Source organism: Pelodiscus sinensis, chromosome 8 (genome assembly GCF_049634645.1).
Source record: "Pelodiscus sinensis isolate JC-2024 chromosome 8, ASM4963464v1, whole genome shotgun sequence".
NCBI lineage: Eukaryota > Metazoa > Chordata > Testudines > Trionychidae > Pelodiscus > Pelodiscus sinensis.
Window position 1 is genome coordinate 55,952,855 of NC_134718.1, and position 17,739 is coordinate 55,970,593.

General features: G+C 43.5%; 1 protein-coding gene across 4 annotated transcripts in view; it reads right to left on the reverse strand.

Moving 5' to 3' along the window:
- The window catches only part of LOC102450996 (disintegrin and metalloproteinase domain-containing protein 9-like), a 57,980-nt gene that overhangs the window by 20,869 nt on the left and 19,372 nt on the right, over positions 1 to 17,739 (reverse strand). For all 4 annotated transcript variants that reach the window (XM_006136089.4, XM_006136094.4, XM_075935311.1 and 1 more), the window contains 10 exons: positions 15,528 to 15,744; positions 14,899 to 14,964; positions 14,746 to 14,817; positions 13,190 to 13,362; positions 12,672 to 12,756; positions 11,721 to 11,842; positions 10,334 to 10,505; positions 6,472 to 6,561; positions 3,761 to 3,956; positions 3,499 to 3,604 (listed from right to left, as the gene is read on the reverse strand). In XM_006136089.4, coding sequence (XP_006136151.2) covers positions 3,499 to 3,604; positions 3,761 to 3,956; positions 6,472 to 6,561; positions 10,334 to 10,505; positions 11,721 to 11,842; positions 12,672 to 12,756; positions 13,190 to 13,362; positions 14,746 to 14,817; positions 14,899 to 14,964; positions 15,528 to 15,744 — 1,299 coding nt within the window. The remainder of the gene's footprint in view (positions 1 to 3,498; positions 3,605 to 3,760; positions 3,957 to 6,471; positions 6,562 to 10,333; positions 10,506 to 11,720; positions 11,843 to 12,671; positions 12,757 to 13,189; positions 13,363 to 14,745; positions 14,818 to 14,898; positions 14,965 to 15,527; positions 15,745 to 17,739) is intronic.

Genomic DNA, 17,739 nt, shown 5'->3' on the forward strand with positions numbered 1-17,739 from the left:
AGCACAATTTCTGAGGGATCCATATCACAACAGAGACTGGAGAAACTCTCCACAGATGCCTGGAAATTCAACCGATTTCACTAGTGATCTAAGGACACTGTGGATTAAAAAGGCCTGTTCTGCAGTCAGTCACACACCAAGTTATCTACTCTATATTTGAGAGATTTTGTCTGTTTTTGTGTCTGTCCGTTTGTTCAAGAACTCCCCCTAAATGGGAAGAGCTAGTGTAACCTTCTGGATGTGGTTCACAGTCCCATGTAATGGCACTTAGACCATGTAGAGAAAGAAATAATAAGTTACCTCTACAGCCTTAGCTGAGAGTCACCTGGCTTTTAGCTCAAGCTATAGAGCAGGGGTGGGCAATAATTTTTGGTGGGGGGCCACTCCAAGTTTTTGGGAAGTGATCTAGGGCTGCACTTTTCTGTGAAGGAGGTGCAGGGTCTAGGGTGCAGGTTGGGTGCAGAAGGGTGCACGGGGTAAGGGACTGGGGATGCTGGAGTGTGATGTCTGAGAGGGAGTTTGGGTAAAGGAGGGGGTTGTAACCTGGGTTGGGGTTTGAGATGTAGAGTCAGGGAGGGAGCATGGGAATGCAGAAGAGTATTCTGGATTGGGTGAGGGATCCTATGAGGCGTGCAAAGTCTGGGAGGGAACTGTGACCTAGGAGAAGGGGAAAATGGGATGCAGACTGCACAGGGTTTGGGTAGTGACCTGGGGCAGGCGAATGGGGTGCAGAGGGGGTTTGTAGAGGGTTTGGATGGTGACCTGGGGGAGGAAGTTGGAATACTTTGCCTGGGAGGTGCTTATCTAAGCATCTACCGGCCAACAGCCCTGCAGCATCGAAAAGGCAGGCTGTGCTCCCTGCCTGCTGAAGCCCCAGATCACTTAATACTGCAGGCTGTTCCCTCCATGTGGTTCTCAGCTCCAGGAGAGGGAAGAGGCTTGCGCTACTCCCATACCCCAGGCCAATCTCTCCAGGTTGTTTCCAGCCAATAGGAGCTGAGAGATTGGCTGGGTTCATTTCCTATGGGTCATTTTTCTGGCCAATAGGAGCTGAGGATTGGGCTGGTAGCGGGAGATTGCACAAAACTTCTCCTTCCCTTCCAAGCAGAGACTCACACGGAGCAGCCTTATACTTAAAACAATGTCTGCTGTGTAAGGGTACATCTACATTCGCTCCCTATATCAAGATAATGATGCAAATGTAGCTGACTAACATTGCTAATGAAGCGGGGATTTAAATATCCCGTGCTTCATTAGCATAATCTCACTAGCGCGCTGTTCTGATTGCTATCTGATTCGAACCAGGAAGTGCGCTCTGGGCCGCGTTAGTTTGAATCAAACCCCTTGGTTAGAACTAACGTTACCCCCTCATAAAGGGATTTGATTCGAACTAACGCGGCCTGGAGCGCACTTACTGGTTCAAATCAGCTGGCGATCAAAATAGTGCATGGGCGAGATTATGCTAATGAAGCGTAGGATATTTAAATCCCCACTTCATTAGCAATTTCGGTCAGCTACATTTGCATCCCTATCTTGAGATAGGGAACAAGTGTAGATGTACCCTAACTGAGAGTCCCAACAAGGGGTCCATGGCCAGATCCAGTGGCGTGGCCAGATCCGGCCTGCAAAAGGTCATCTTGTTCACCCCTGCTGTAGAGGCTCATGCACTAAGCACCAGAGGGAGGTCCCAAGTTCAGTTCTGCCTATTAATGTTATACTAGGACCACCAAATTCAGTATAGGTGACCCCCAACTTATGATCTCCCAACTTATGACCCCCCACATTTATGACCATTTTTTCATGCGAGATAGCTCTTAAAAAATCCCAATTTACGTCCACAGCTTGCATTTACGACAGCGTATGACGCAGACTCCACTCATCATCTCAAAACAGGAAATACACAAGGTCAATCAAACTCGTCAGTTTGTAGCTGCTGCTTGAACTGTGCGCATCTCTGCCACATCAGTCTTCACTTTTTAGTTATTTTTGTGCATTATTTGAACTATTTAGGTCATTTTTTCTTCATTTCCATAGTCAATTTTGGTATTTTTTAGGGTATGAAATGGGTTTCCAGGAACGGAACCACCATTTATAACATTGCACCTATGGAAAATAAGGGTTTGACTTACGACGGTTCTTCAGGAACCAATTAGGTTATAAGTGGGGGTTGCCTGTATACAGCTTCTTCTTATCATAACTAAATGCAAGGTAAGGGTTTGGTTATGCCAAGAAAATGGAATGTGCCTGGAATGGGATTGCTTCTCATAAAACCATACAGAAAAGAGATAGAATCACTCGACAGATGAAAGAGGATGGCTTGGGGCACCACTCCCTGCCCTGGGACTGTCCCAGCGAAGAGCCACCCACTCCCCAAAGCTCTTTTCGGAGGGTTCGGAGGCTGAAGCTCCCTTCTCTCCCAATTCACATTGGAACATTGCGGGCTGTCCCCCTTCATCAGGGAGTGAGGAGAAAGTGCACAGTGTGCTGCATTCCTCACTCTTGCTGGGGAGCACAAGGGGTAGACAAACCAGAACTTACACCAGCTGGGAGACATGCACCCCTTTCCTGGCTGTGCCTGCCGAAGCTGCAACAGCCATGGAGAGGCGCTTCTTGCCTAGGCCCAAACTGCTGCAGTGAGAGAGGGCTGCAGTAGTTCTCTCTCTCTTGGGCAGTCTGTATAATGAACCCCTCTTCCCCAGTGCCACTCCAGAGCAATGATTTAAATGAAGAAAAACAAAAAATAACCGAGTTAAGGACTTGAGCAATACCAGGTAGAGCTTCTAGTAAACTATATAATGCTGTTTAATGCATACCTTTGGCTTTCCTATGATACTTTTTTATTTTTTACAAGGAAGGGTACAATGTAGGTCATTTATTTATAAATACGACTGATGATGGGTCAGACTTTCTCCTGTGCCAAGATGTGCTGTTTATAGCTACCTGATTCTAGGGCCTGATCTTCCCCCAACTTCCATGTAAACTAGAGGACCATGAACTGATCTAAGGACTATATACAATCTGAGAAGTGAAGTACAGCCTCTGACATTCCCTCCCACCCTCTATGCCATGCTGGGAGGATGGGTGATACAGGAACTAGGTGGGTCAGCTTTCTGCCATTGAAGAGCTCCTATCCCGCAAGACACCTGTCAGCTGATCAAGTATTGGCCAGATTGTATCTCCTTTACATTGCCTCAAAAGCACAAAAGGGCTAGTTCAGAGGTAAGAATCTGGTTCAGTTTCTTCAAAAGATCACTTAAGTAAAGTTGAGTTTCATACACACTGCTAATATTGTTTTAAATAAATTGTTTAATCAACAACTTAAAGCAGACTAATAAAAAGGAAGATTTAAGTAAGGAATTTTGATTACTAAGGTAGGCCAAAGAAGTGAAGCATGTAAGCATTATTTATATAAAAATATATTCTACATTATGGTACTGTTTATATGAATAAATAACAGGAGGAAAGATTATATTAAATGTATACCTGCTGGTCACTTACTCAGTGGGACATTTATTGTACACACCACCTGACATTCCACAGTTTCCAAATCTATCTCCCTTCATGTTGGCTACTTGAAAACAAATATCAGGTGCTTTTCTTGCCCCTATAAAATAATATCAAATGTTTAACAACTAATATATTAAATAAAAAAGAATATTCCACAATGGCTATTTAAATCCTAGGTACAAGGCACAACAAAGGAGGTTTTCCCTATTAATATGAATTCTGCTTCACAGATACTCAAACATTTTAAAAGTACCTTTTCCGTAGATGGATTCACATTGTGAATCAAAATTCTGGCAAACCCCACCGTAGCAATATTCTTTCATGTCATTACATGGGAAGCCATTCATGAAATATACATCATCTGGGCAGTATGGATTTGTCCCATTGCAGTATTCAGGTAGATCACAGAAATTCATTTTTGGTCTACATTCCATTCCCGCCACTTTAAACTAGAAATGGAATAGAAAATTACTGTTTTATTTTGCAACAGTACACATTTAATACAAAGGCACTGTAGGATGAAAATTTCTAAGGTAGGCTATGATATTCTGTTAAGAACCCCTATTGTAAATTTGGAGTCTGGGACTGGCACACAAACATAGTCCATGTGGTTACCACCCCCCCCCCCCCACACACACCTAGCCCAGGATAGGAGACAGGAGAAGACACATTCAATGGTGCTAGGAACAAATGTGCCATTGTCAAATACTCCTAATGTCTCTGCTCTAATCCCCAGATGGACCACATCCCTGCAGAGACACCTTCTTGAAGCAGACAGACATATCACCATTTAACACATAGTTGGTAATTGATGTCTGCTTTGTTTAAATATTTATTTTATTGGAAACACTATGTAACTTTATATTATTACTCTTATTTTGCCTCACAATTAGCACCTATACAGGGGTCCAGGATCTTAACCGCCCCCTCCTTCACTTTGATCTGCCCATTGAGCATCCTATATAATTAGTTGTAACCTATTGTTTGGCAGTGTTCACTGAGTTCTAAGAAGTGATGTGACACTCCGACAGCACTGTGTGTGTAATGAACTCTCCTGCTTGCTTCACATACGGTGTCCAGATTCTGTTCCTTCAGGCACATAATGATTATGTAATAGGTTGGTAAAGAATATATGCTTGTAAATTTGAGGAAGATGAAATAGCTCTTCATATCAATATACAAGAACATAAGAACGGCCGTACTGGGTCAGACCAAAGGTCCATCTAGCCCAGTAGCCTGTCTGCCACAGTGGCCAATGCCAGGTGCCCCGGAGGGGGGGGAATGAAGACAATGATCAAGCAATTTGTCTCGTGCCATCCATCTCCAGCCTCTGACAAACAGAGGCCAGGGACACCATTTCTATCCCCTGGCTAATAGCCTTTTATGGACCTAACCTCCATGAATTTATCTAGCTTCTCTTTAAACTCTGTTATAATTCTAGCCTTCACAGCCTCCTCCGGCAAGGAGTTCCACAGGTTGACTATGTGCTGTGTGAAGAAGAACTTTCACTTATTAGTTTTGAACCTGCTACCCATTAATTTAATTTGGTGTCCTCTAATCCTTATATTATGGGAACTAATGAATAAGTTTTCTTTATTCACCCTCTCCACACGACTCATGATTTAATATACCTCTATCATATTCCCCCTCAGTCTCCTCTTTTCCAAACTGAAAAGTCCCAGTCGCTTTAGACTCTCTTCATATGGGACCTGTTCCAAACCCCTGATCATTTTAGTTTCCCTTTTCTGAACCTTTTCCAAGGCCAAAATATCTTTTTTGAGGTGAGGAGACCACATCTGTACACAGTACTCTAGATGTGGGTGTACCATAGTTTTATACTATGCACAGTAAGATATTCTGTGTCTTATTTTCTATCCCTTTCTTAATATAGAGCATGTATGCCATTGCTATGAGTTTTATATGCCATGTTGATACCATTGATGAGCTTGATCCTGCACAGAACTAAGTCATAGTGTGGCATTTTTAAGCACCAGATACAAAGAGATGAGTAGGCAGGGGACAAGGGAGCCAACAGCCTCAAGGGGCCCCTGGGCAAGGGGTGGGGCGGGATGGCTCTCTACTCCAAGAAAGGGCATCGCCTCAGGCAGAAGGGGCAAGGCCAAGGGCATCCAGTTCTCAGCACCACTTGGATGGCAGCATCCCCCACCCATCCCTCAGTGCTGTCCTTCAGCAGTTGTCCCCTTTTTCCCCCTCATCAGTGGGCCTGACAGGCAATGCATAGAAACTTGATCCTATGATAACAAGAGCACTGCTACATGACATCTAATTACTTCAGCCTAGTAGCAGAAGTCAGGCCAGAGACAATACTTGCATTTGGAAACTGAGGAGCACACATGAGGCCATGAATCCTCAAACCAAGATTTGCTGTTCACCCACTATCCCTACTTTAGTCTCTGCTCCTGAGTGCAGCTTTGGTAATGTATGTACAGATGTCTAAAGACACTGGGGCTACGTCTAGACTGACCCCTTCTTCGGAAGAGGCATGCTAATTTCTAACTTTGGAATAGGGAAATCTGCGGGGGATTTAAATATCCCCCGCGGGATTTAAATAAACATGGTCGCCGCTTTTTTTCCGGCTTGGGGAAAAGCTGGAAAAGAGCGTCCAGACTGGCGCGATCCTCTGGAATAAAGCCCTATTCCGGAGGATCTCTTAGGAATATTGCGGAGGATCGCGCCAGTCTGGACGCTCTTTTCCGGCTTTTCCCCAAGCCGGAAAAAAAGCGGCGGCCATGTTTATTTAAATCCCGCGGGGGATATTTAAATCCCCCGCAGATTTCCCTATTCCAAAGTTAGAAATTAGCATGCCTCTTCCGAAGAAGGGGCCAGTCTAGACGTAGCCTGGGAGAGAGCCAATTCTAAAAATTAAAAAAATTAACTACTAATTAGTACTAATTCTGCTAAGTTAAGAACATAAATTAACAAAAAAGGGTTCTTCCAGCCTACCTTGCAATTTTCACAGCACAGCCCTTTAGCACACTGTGATCCGGACTTCAGTTTGCAGGTTGCAGCATCACAGCAAGGATTAGTACACTCCTATAGCAAAGGCATGATTTAGGGACACAGTATTTTTATTTTTATCTATAGTCAGGGGTTTCCGAAGGACACAGGATATGTCTACATTACAGGATAAGGTCAAATTAAGATATGCCATTTCAGCTACATTAATTACGTAGCTGAAGTTGAAGTACCTTAAGACTTTTGGCTAATTCGAACCCTGGAAGATCGACAGCAGCAGCTTCAATCTTCTCTGTAGTGTAGACATAGCCAGACAGACTAAATTCTGACCAGAAACAAAATATAGTGGGTCTCTTTCAGAGTCTGAAGTTTTGAGTTCTTTGTCCTATTAGAAAAGAGAAACTTTCTTTTTGATTACTTATTTGCATAGGGATTAGAGGAATAAAGCAACAACTGCTTTTTTCTAAATAGAACAGGGCCCTAAAGAAGCAGAAACCCTCAGGTTTGTATTAACAGTTTGTAGCACTCACAATACTTTATTTTCCAAGTTAATAGTATAATATACTATATTTTTTTGGAAGGGGGATAGTACTAGGAAAAAAACTGCCATTAAACATGGGTTTTTCCTCACCTCTGGTATTTGCTAGCATATATTCTAAATAAGGCTGTCAAGCAATTAAAAAATAATTGCCAATAATCATGCAATAAAAAAAATCACATTCACATAATTTCATTGTTAAAGTAAGATACTATATATTTAAATATTTTTGATGTTTAATACATTTTCTACATTTTCAAATCTATTGATTTTAATTACAACACAATACAAAGTGTACAGTGCTCACTTTAAATTTATTCTATTACAAATATTTGCATTGTAAAAACATGAATATTTTTCAGTTCACCTACTACAAGTACTGTAGTGCAGTCTCTTTATTATGAAAGTTGAATTTACAAATGTAGAATTATATACCAAAAAACTGCATTCAAAAATAAAACAATATATAACTTTACAGGCTAAAAGTCCATTTAGTCCTACTTCATGTCCACTCAGACAAACAAGTTTTTTTACAGGCACAGGAAATAATACTGCCTGCTTTTGTTTACAATGTCACCTGAAAGTGAAAACAGGAATTTTCATTAGGGATGTAAAATTCCGTTTCATTATTTAACCAGTTAAAATTAGGTTTAACTGGTTAACTGACTAAGTGGGAGCCTGGACAAGCAACCACTCCAGGTTTGATGGGGCAGCCCCCAGCCTGTGGGACTGTGACTACTGGTTAGCCATTCACATCCCTAGTTGTAGCCAATATTGCAAAATATTTATGTGCTAGATGTGCTAAATATTCATATGTCCCTTCATGCTTCAACCACTAGTCCAGAGGGCATGTATCCATGCTGCTAACAGATTCTGCTCAATAACGATCCAAAGCAGTGCAGACCAACATGTGTTCATTTTCATCTGAGTCAGATACCACCAGCAGAAGGCTGATTTTCTTTTTTGCTGGTTCAGCTTCTGTACTTTCCACATCAGATTGTTGCTCTTTTAGCACTTCTAAAAACATGTTCCACACCTTGTCCTTCAGATTTTAGAAGGAACTTCAGATTCTTAAAACTTGGGTTGTGTGCTTTAGCTATCTTTATACATTTCACATTGGTACATTCTTTGCTTATTGTCAAATCTTTACTGAAAGAGTTTTTAAAATGAACATCATCTGAGAGTGTTATGATATGAAATATATGGCAAAATGTGCATAAAACTCACAGCAGGAGCTGAGCCACAAATTTAATTACAACTTTATTTTTTTTAACAAACATCATCAGCATGGAAGCATTTCCTCTGAAATGGTGGCTGAAGCATAAAGGGGCATACAAATGTTTAGCATATCTGGTACTTAAATACATCACAATGCCTGCTATAAAAGTACCAGGCAAATGCCTTGCTCTCACTTTCAGTGACGTTATAAATAAGAAGCAGACAGCATTGTCTCCCCTCAAATGTAAACAAGCTTGGTTCTCTTAGCAATTTGGCAAACAAGCAATGGAACTGAGTCGACTTGTAGGCTCTGAAGTTTTATGTTGTTTTGGTTTTGAATGCAGTTATGTAACAATCTATATTTTTAAATTGCACTTTCACTATAAAGAGATCACACTATAGTACTTGCAAGAAGTAAATTGAAAAATACTGTTTATTTTGTTTAGCATTTTTACAATTCAAACACTTGTAATCAAATTATATAAAGTGAACACTATACATTTATATTTTGTGAGATAATTGAAAATGGAGCAAAACACCCACAATTAATTAATAATTTTCAACTCGTATTCTACTGTTTAGCAGTGCAATTAAAACTATGATTAATCACAGGCACTGGCTTCCTTATTTCCTTGGGGTGCTTGACCCCCACTAGGCCTCAGGTTCCACCCCTCTCCACCCTTTCCCCCAAGGCCCAGCCTCTTTCCATTCCTGCTCTGCCCTGCCCCATATCTTTTGTCCTTGCTCCACCCCCTCCCCAGGCTGTGCCACACCCTCACTCTGCCATCTCCCCCAAGCCCTTTCTGCCTGACACTGAACAACTGTTAACTGGTGGGTGGAAGGAGCTGATCAGCTACTATTTTTTTTCCTGTGAATGCTTCATCTCAGGAGTACCCACCGGGTTGGCACCTATGGAACCAATTTCCTTTAACAGCAATTCAAGACAGTCAGTTGTTTGAGAGAAGGTCATTAAGAAACTGAAAATGAAAGTTCCAAAGATAGAGTGATATCTAATGCCCTTCGGCTGGAAATATTTGATTGTGGTTCAAATTTAAAGGGTAAGGTGGAAAAACTGTACTTGATGAAGATTCTTATGTGTACAACTAAATTACCTACATTTTTGTAGAGTAGACATGCACCCAGGGCCGGACTAAGGGGTGGGCGAGCCGGGCAGCTGCCCAGGGCGCCAACCAATGGGGGGGCGCCTGATGGCAGCTGTAAGGGGTGCACAGCATCCCTTTTAGCTGCCATCAGGTGCAGCGCGCCCGGCTCCCGCAGCGCCGGCCCCCCATCCCCGCGGCGCCGGCCAACAGCGCCCTTCCCCCCACGGCTGCGGGGCCCTGCACAGCCAGGCGCGGCCAGTCCCGGGCTGCATGCCAGCAGCAGTGGCTGGGCCGGGCCGGGCCGGGCTGCGCCGTGCACCCTGGGGAAGCGCCGCGTACCCTGGCCTGGGGCGCAAAAATGGCTCGGGCTAGCCCTGCATGCACCTGAAACAATAGTTGTACAATAGCCAGTCCTTTTACTTAGAGCAGGGGTGGGGAACCTCTTTTGGGTCGGGGGCTGCCCAGGGTGCACAGAAATCATTCAGGGCCACACACAAGTGAGAAGCAAAGTGAGAAGCCCCCAACTGAGAAGGAGAAAGACACTCCTCCCATTCCCCTTGCACACCAGAACCCAGGGGGGCACAGGCTGGTAGATTTTGTGTGCTCCAGCCCTGTGGGTGGGTGGCAGGGAACTGGAGCGCCAGCACAAGCTCCCCAAGGTGTGTGGGGATCCCAGAGCCACAGGAGCTGGATCCAGGCAAGCCTGGGGCTGCATCCGGCCCCCAGGCCTGAAGTTCCCTAACCCTCACTTTTTGAGCCATATTCCCATGAAGTCAATCATGTTTTCATTAAGGGCTACATCCACTGACTTCAAGCAGAAGTGGATGTAATCCTTAATGAAAATTTGATTTTAGGCTTGTCACTCATTCTTATTTGTATTTATAAGATTTCAAATAAAAAGTAAAACTGCAAAGAAAAATATCCCTCACATATTAATGGAACTTCTTTGTACAAAATAGGTTGAGATTAAAGCCTGGATGAAGTACAATACCTGTGGTTTTCCACAATCACATTCTTCATTCTTATCCACTACATTATTTCCACAGAAAGGTTCTGTGAAAACATCACTTGGTTTTGGAGCATTTTTAAGACAGTTTCCTCCACCACTCAAAATGAGATTCTCAAAATCATCGGCACTACAGGTGCTGAAATTCTTGGAACCACTAGAAAGCATAATATTGCAATTAGTTGATATACACATGATTCCTTGGTCCTGAATAGAGCTTTTCTGCGGAGACACCATGAAATCAGAATTGAAATCCTGCATAAACATGCAGTTATTTTTGCTGAGTCATTCCGATGTCAGCTCACAGAAATCCTATTAACCTCAAAACTAATTCTTGGAACTGTGAACCTAATAAATCAATGTAGGTTGAGATGTATGTTTTATTTAAATTAATCATAAATGTAAGCCTAACAAAAGGGTAAGTTTGGACCAAATCCACTCTATGTGCTATTTCCACTGTGTTAGCAGCCTAGTGGAAATAGCACATTAACATCAGTCATTAGGGTTACCAGGTAGCTTCAGAAAAAATACTGGACACACTTGATCGGGGCGGGGGGAAGGGCCGGCTGGGAGAAGGCGGGGGGATGGGAAGCAGGGTTGGTGGAGAGGGGGGTTGGGGCAGTGGGGCTGGCTGGGGGAGATCGGGGGGCAGCTGGTCGGGGGGGGGAGCGGGGGCGGCGGGGCTGGCTGGGGGAGATTGGGAGGAGCGGGACTGGCTGGGGGAGATCGGGAGGAGGAGAACTGGCTGGCAGGAAGCAGGGCTGGCCGGGAGAGGTCGGGGGGAGCGGGGCTGGCCGGGGGAGGGGGGAGGGAAGAATCAGCCGGCAGGGAGTGGGACTGACTCGGGCACATGCAGATCCCAGGGCGCTGCCTGTCCCGTGCACAGTCCTGGCGAAGTCCGAACAAGTCCTGCTACAGCTCCACAACATGCTTGAACAGCGTTCAGGAGCACGGACAGGGCTTCTCCTCCTCCCCAAGGTGTCACTCCTATGTCAGATGCAACCAGAGGCTCCCAGCACTGATCATGCCCCACCTGCCAGCCACTCCCCCCGCCACTGCCAGGCTTCCATAGGGCACCAAGCCGGAAAACCAGAAAATACTGGACATTACACATGTCTGGTATTTTCTGATTTTTTTTTACCGGACAGAGGGCCCAAAAACCTGAGTGTCCGGTTGAATATCGGACATTTGGCAATCCTATCAGTTAACTAAGTCCCATTAACTTTTAATGCTCTTTACTTAAGTTCCTCATACAAAGCTTGTATGAGGCTTACTAAGGTTGTTTGAGGTTAACAGGAATTTTACCCTACTGAATTGATCTAATGCAAATATGCAATATTAAAAACAAGGTAATACTATTTGAAGCTCTTACTTATCTGTGCTGTACATAATGTACGATATGGGGCATCTTCCATCATCATGTTTCATACCAAGATTATGACCCAACTCATGTGCTACTACTGTGGCATGACGTAGCACATTGTTATCATTAAGCTAATAAAGAGAAGCAATGTTGAAATGAATATGAAAATAAAACAGGAAAATAAAGAAATCACAAAAAATACCCAAAGCAATGGTCCTACCTACTGATTTATGTAAACAAAATCATGAGAGAGAACTAACAGCAAATCAGTGTAATTCTTTATCTTTATATTAGTTTAAGATCAAGATTTTGCCATTCTTTCTCCTACTGAGTAGTACTTCATTCCATGAATAGCTCCATTGATTTCAGTAGGGTTCCTCACAAAATACTATTCAGTATAAGGAAGGCTAGCAGAATATGGCTCTGGAAAAACCTCCACATCCTGAGTAAGGTAATATTAGCCCTCCCACAGGATTAAGGGAAGGCAAAGGCATCTTAAAGTCACTTTTACCCCACTTTCCTCAAAGTAACTTGAATAGAATTCTTGTGCATCTAAGAATTTGGGCAAGTGTGTACTGGACATACGAGTGTGAAGAGTGCTAACATTCCCATGCAGAATATATGAAAAGCTTCCATTTTGAGTTAATGGATTTAGTATTATGGGGATATGTTTTGCTACTCAATCTTGGCCTAAATAAATTAAAAAATATGGCTAAAATATAGCTTGAGATGTATCTCAATTAAGTGGACTTGTGCATGAAGGAGAATGATGTGGGAAAAGGAATTATAATGTTATCCTCAAAAATTTCTGTCTTTCTATAAGAAGCCTAACAATACCAACCATACCCCAACATAACTCTTAGCCCTTTGTGACATGGTTGAATAGGCCATTGAGGTGTCAAGGGATGTTTTACTGACTAGAGCTGTACATAAATAATTGAGACAAAGTACTATACTTACAGTGCTGATTGACCCTCCCTGGACTTGAGAGCAGATTGTACTTACAAAAGCCATTCCAACTACCCCACTAAAGGCATGTCTCCCTCTGTAACAGAACAACAGAAAATATGCACTGTTTTGAGAATGGGGTTGAAAGCTCACTGATTTCTAGTGAAAAAATATTCCTGGCTCTTAACCAAATATTATAACGAGTCAAATTTTGGTCTCATTGATGTCAATAGGAAATTTCCCACTTTCCCAAAGGATCAAGATATGGCTCTCTGATCAATATGCCTACACCAAAGTGTGTGACATAATTCTTGAAAATTATATATGTGCTGTGTTATTGTTTTTGAGAGAATACAATTAAGAATAAAGATTTAATCACACAAATGATTCCTTGTTCATCTACAATTAGAGCCAAAGTTTAAATTTGCAGTAATCCAATTTCTATTATTTATTCTCATTTGCATACATAAGCAATGTAACAAATTTGATTTACAGTCAGAGGCAAGTTTTACTAATAAACTAAAACTTACATTATAAGGTGGCTAACATCATTTCTTGATCGCTTAAGAAGATTTTTCTCTCTCCAAGAAACAAATCTATTTAGTACTTCTCCAGCTGAACCATCCATTACATTTATGTGGTTTTTATCTGACCAGATTTCTAGCCCAATCAAAACAATCTGAATGTTCAATGCACCATACATCTGAAAATACATGATGATGATTACATATATGTGAACCCAATTCAGTTGAATTCTGAAAAAATTACATAATTATTATCAGTTCAATATTATGTTCTCCAGAACAATGGTGGGGTGGAAAAGTTTATTCCATTGTGATGGGGAGGCCCAGCGCCTCACTCCAGCCCCAAGAAACCACCCGACTCAGGGGGCAGGGAGGGGCGCGCCCACGCAGCCCTACCGGGCATGCTCCCAGGAGGCCCCAGGTATAAAGGACTGCAGTCCTATTCAGTTGGGGCAGACAGCCGACAGGGCAGGAGCTAGGGCCCAACCCCCAGAGCTGCCGGCCCATCAGCCAGAGAGGGAGTCATCAGGCCTGCCGCCGCAGGGCCCAAGCAGGGCTCGGCCCCAACGTCGGAGCCACCAGCCAGCCACCTGGGACCCAGGCATCGGACCCGCCACGGCGACCCCAGACACCGAGTTGGAAGGTGCTGCTACAGACATCGGCTAATGCCAACAGGTGGGACCACTGCCGACCAGGGGAAGGGGGTAGGAAGTGACCCAGGGCAGGGAGCCGGAGAGGCCCCGGAAGGCTCGGAGCGTTGTGGGAAGGAACCCCTGCCTAGCCAGTAGTGGGAGCCACCCGCCACTGATAGGGCCCTGGGTCCTAGGAATCATTTTGTCTCTCTGGTAGATTGTCTGGGAGTTATGGAAATTGCTTACAGCGACAGAATGGGAAATTTCACAGGCAGCAAAGAGGTTACATTTTCTGATAGCAGCTGGGGATTATGAGGGTAAACTTTGGCCAGCAGAGGATGGACTCTATGCAGTGGAAAGATCCCCCTTCACTTCGGTGAGAGCTAAATCAAGCCTTTAGTTAGATATCAATACTTCTTGCCTACACTGATTATTCCTGTATAGAATAGAGAAGCAGTATGTACCTTGTGTAGCATTCCAGTTACCATGTTGGAGAGGAGGATTAGGTCCTCTAATGCAGATGAAATATTTTTTTCTTATGAATATGTCCAGGAATTTTCAATAATTCAGAAATAGTGTACAAGTATTTTGAGGCAAAGTCTGTCAGAGTTGCCAAAGATTCCAGGTATCCCTGCAGCCCTTAGGCAGCATTGGGAGGGCTGTCTAAGTTATGCCCCTAGAGCAGCCTAAGAATCAGCAGATGCAAAGTTGGCTTATAATCACCTTCCCCCCTCTTTTCTGGGCTGTGAGTTCTGTATTGTGCTTCTAAGAGTCTTGTCCAGATATTAATTATATGTCTATGTATTGACTATATTTTTCAGTTGGAATACAAACACAGAATACACTAGCTGTACATTACAATTTGTATTTCTTCTGTGCAATAAGATAAAGAAGAGACTACTGAATATCCATATGACTGAAATGACCTACCCCATCAACATAATTAATCAGCTCAATTATTTCCTTTTGCACAGCTGCAGGATCAGAATTCTTCTGTAAATACTGTAAAATTAAATATTAGGATATCAGAGAAAAAATTAAATAATTCAATAAAATGTGTTTAAGATTAGAGAAACACATTACCCTGGAGTTATCAACAACCATAAATAGTTCCACGTAGCTTGTCTGTGGCAGCACGGCTCGTTTTTTCTGCCAGTTAGAAAATACAAGAAGTTAATATTTTAATGATCATTAAGTTAAGATTTTGATGGTTATTTGTTACCATGTAAATGCATCTATTTACAAGACTTGACAACATGGTAGCTGGATTTGGCTTCAAGTTGGTTTGCTTTCTGAGCTTTACATGTCCGCTTAAAGACCTACAGCTCAATACTTCAGTGGCAGCTAGGTTCTCAGGGATGGAGGCTTTATGGCATCTTTACATCCACTACCCTCCAGTCCTGATGCTTTACTCTATCATACAGTTTGAACAGCTTTGGTGCTGCTTTAAGTTGCATTTAACTTCCATGTTGCCAGTCCTCTATATGAGGATTTTCAAAGCCCACCAGTGTTCTAGCCATGGGGCCCTGAAATAAGGGTAAACAAAGAGCTGATGGGGTACAGCATCTTGAATGCTTCAACACAAGTCTATACCCCAGGAAATCAGCTAAGATGGTTTTATGGCCTCTTCTGGCCACTGAAGCACCCCCAAAGGAACTGTATTGGATCCAAGGATCTAAACATTTCTTAAGAGAAAATACAAACATATTTACCCTAAAAAAACCTTCCCTGCTGAAAGTACTGTGTGAAACATTCATGTATCTGAAAGAATTCGTCACATTCTTCCTATGCTGCAGGTTATCATTCAGCACACCACACAGAAAGGGATCTTGCTTAACATGTTCTAATGGATAAAACAGGTGCTCAAATGTAGCTGACGTGTTAACTGGTTCCATTCCATATCGTTTGCCATCAATGTGAAGGATTCCCCTACAATAATAAAGGTAGGGAAAAAAATCCAGTAGAATTTTCCCTCGCTTGTAAAGGTATAACATAGATGAGCAACCTACAATTGAACATGTCACTACTAAGAAATGTACATTATTACCTTATTTTTTAAAAAATATAAACAACGTTCATAATAGGCAAAAGGGAACTTGCTCCTACAGTTAAGTATCAGGAAAGGCTGAGAATTACTCAATTAACAAAACTGCAGGATGGCTATGGAATGGCACTAAAGAAACTATTCTAGTCCAGACAGTAGCTTTTACCCAATATTTACTAACCTAGCCTATGTAGAAAGATCTGTGCTAGACAAGTCCTTCATTCCTCTTCTGCCCACTAATGTCCTAATTCCTGTAAGTTGCCATGAAAGAGTCATGCACAGAATAAGGATTCTGTGCAGCACATATCCAATACACAATGTATTACATCCAACCTCTGCCCTCCCCATCCCTGTGGATAGAGCCCTGTAAACCCATGGATCTCCACTTCATATCCACAGGTATCCACAGCTGCAGATGCCAGTACAGATGTCCACAGCTCATTTTTGCAGATAGAGATGTGGATGTGGCTACAAGTTTTGTATCCTTGCAGGCTCTACCTATGGAGTTGAACTACTCTAACTCTGCTGTAGAAAGTCCATTTGTAGCTGGAAGGAGGAAGTTGTAGCTGTATGTCTTCACAGAGACAATAGAACTGCCTCTGGACTAATGTTAGACCTTTCGTGGCTAAATACAGTAACTATTCTTTTACATGTCAAAGTTTGTATCCAGGGTAAGACTATAGCCAATATGTATTCATATACTGTAACAGTACCACTCTGAAGCTGCTAAATTGTTGTCCAGAATCTTAGCTTTTATTTATGAGTCCCTATCTGTTATGGTTGCAAAGAAAACCTCAAAAATGTGAACTGAGTGTAATCAATACAGAGATGTTTATGTGAGTCGACAGCCTGCAGCAATCTCTCTGTTGCATTAATTTGAGTATTGTGTTAACTCAGATGCCCGGTAATAATGTATAGGTCAACATTGTTAAGACTTTTCATTTCTCATTTAAGAAAGGAGACAGAGAGGGTCACAGAACTATACAATTTACTTTGACTGATATCTTATTTTGGTGGTGCAAGCGAAGTGGGTGATGTTGTGTGAGCTCTATCACTTATATCCCACCACAAAAGAACCCAAGCCCAAGTCGCTACCAGAGTCCCTAGGAAAATGCAAGCCACACCAGGGGGAGCAAAGCTCAAGGAAGCCATGAAATCCAGGGAACACTTATATCTATACTAGCTGGAGTTACCCGGTGTTACTTGGTCCTGCTCCCTGCCGGCCGACTGGCTTCCCCCGCCAGCCCTACTTCCTGCTGGCTGGTTCTCCTTCTCCCGATCTCCCCCGACCAGCCCCATTCCCACTGGCCACCCCATCATCTTCCCTGGCCAGCCCCACTGTCCCCGCCCCCCCCTCCACAAGCTCTGCTTCCTGACGGCTGCCCTTCCCCCGATCTCCCCCAGCCAGTCCCACTGTCCCTAACCGCCGCCCCCACCTGCTCTGCTTCCCACCGGCTGCCCCTCTCCCAATCTCCCCTGACCAGCCCTGCTTCTGGCCCCCCTCTTCCTGCCGGCCAGCCCCGCTCCCCTCCTGGCCGTTTCTCCCCTCCTCCCCAATCAAGTGTGGCCGTGTGTGTGTGTGTGTGTTTTTTTTAAGACTACCTGGTAACCATAGCCGCAGGGGGCAGGGTAGATGCCCGAGCCATTGTGTGTGGGGGGGTGGGGCGAGTCCTGGATGGCGCTTTGGGGCCGCAGGTGGCAGGCACGTGACCTAGGGTGGGCAGGGCTGCTCCTGCAGTGCAACACGGTGGGTTATTTTTTATTTTTACAGGTTGAGATCGGGCCCGATCATGTCCAAAAGTACCTTAAAAACTTCTCCTGGAGGAAAGGTTATCCCATGGAAAGTTTGGTTGCGGTAGGTCTTATAGTATCCAGGGGTA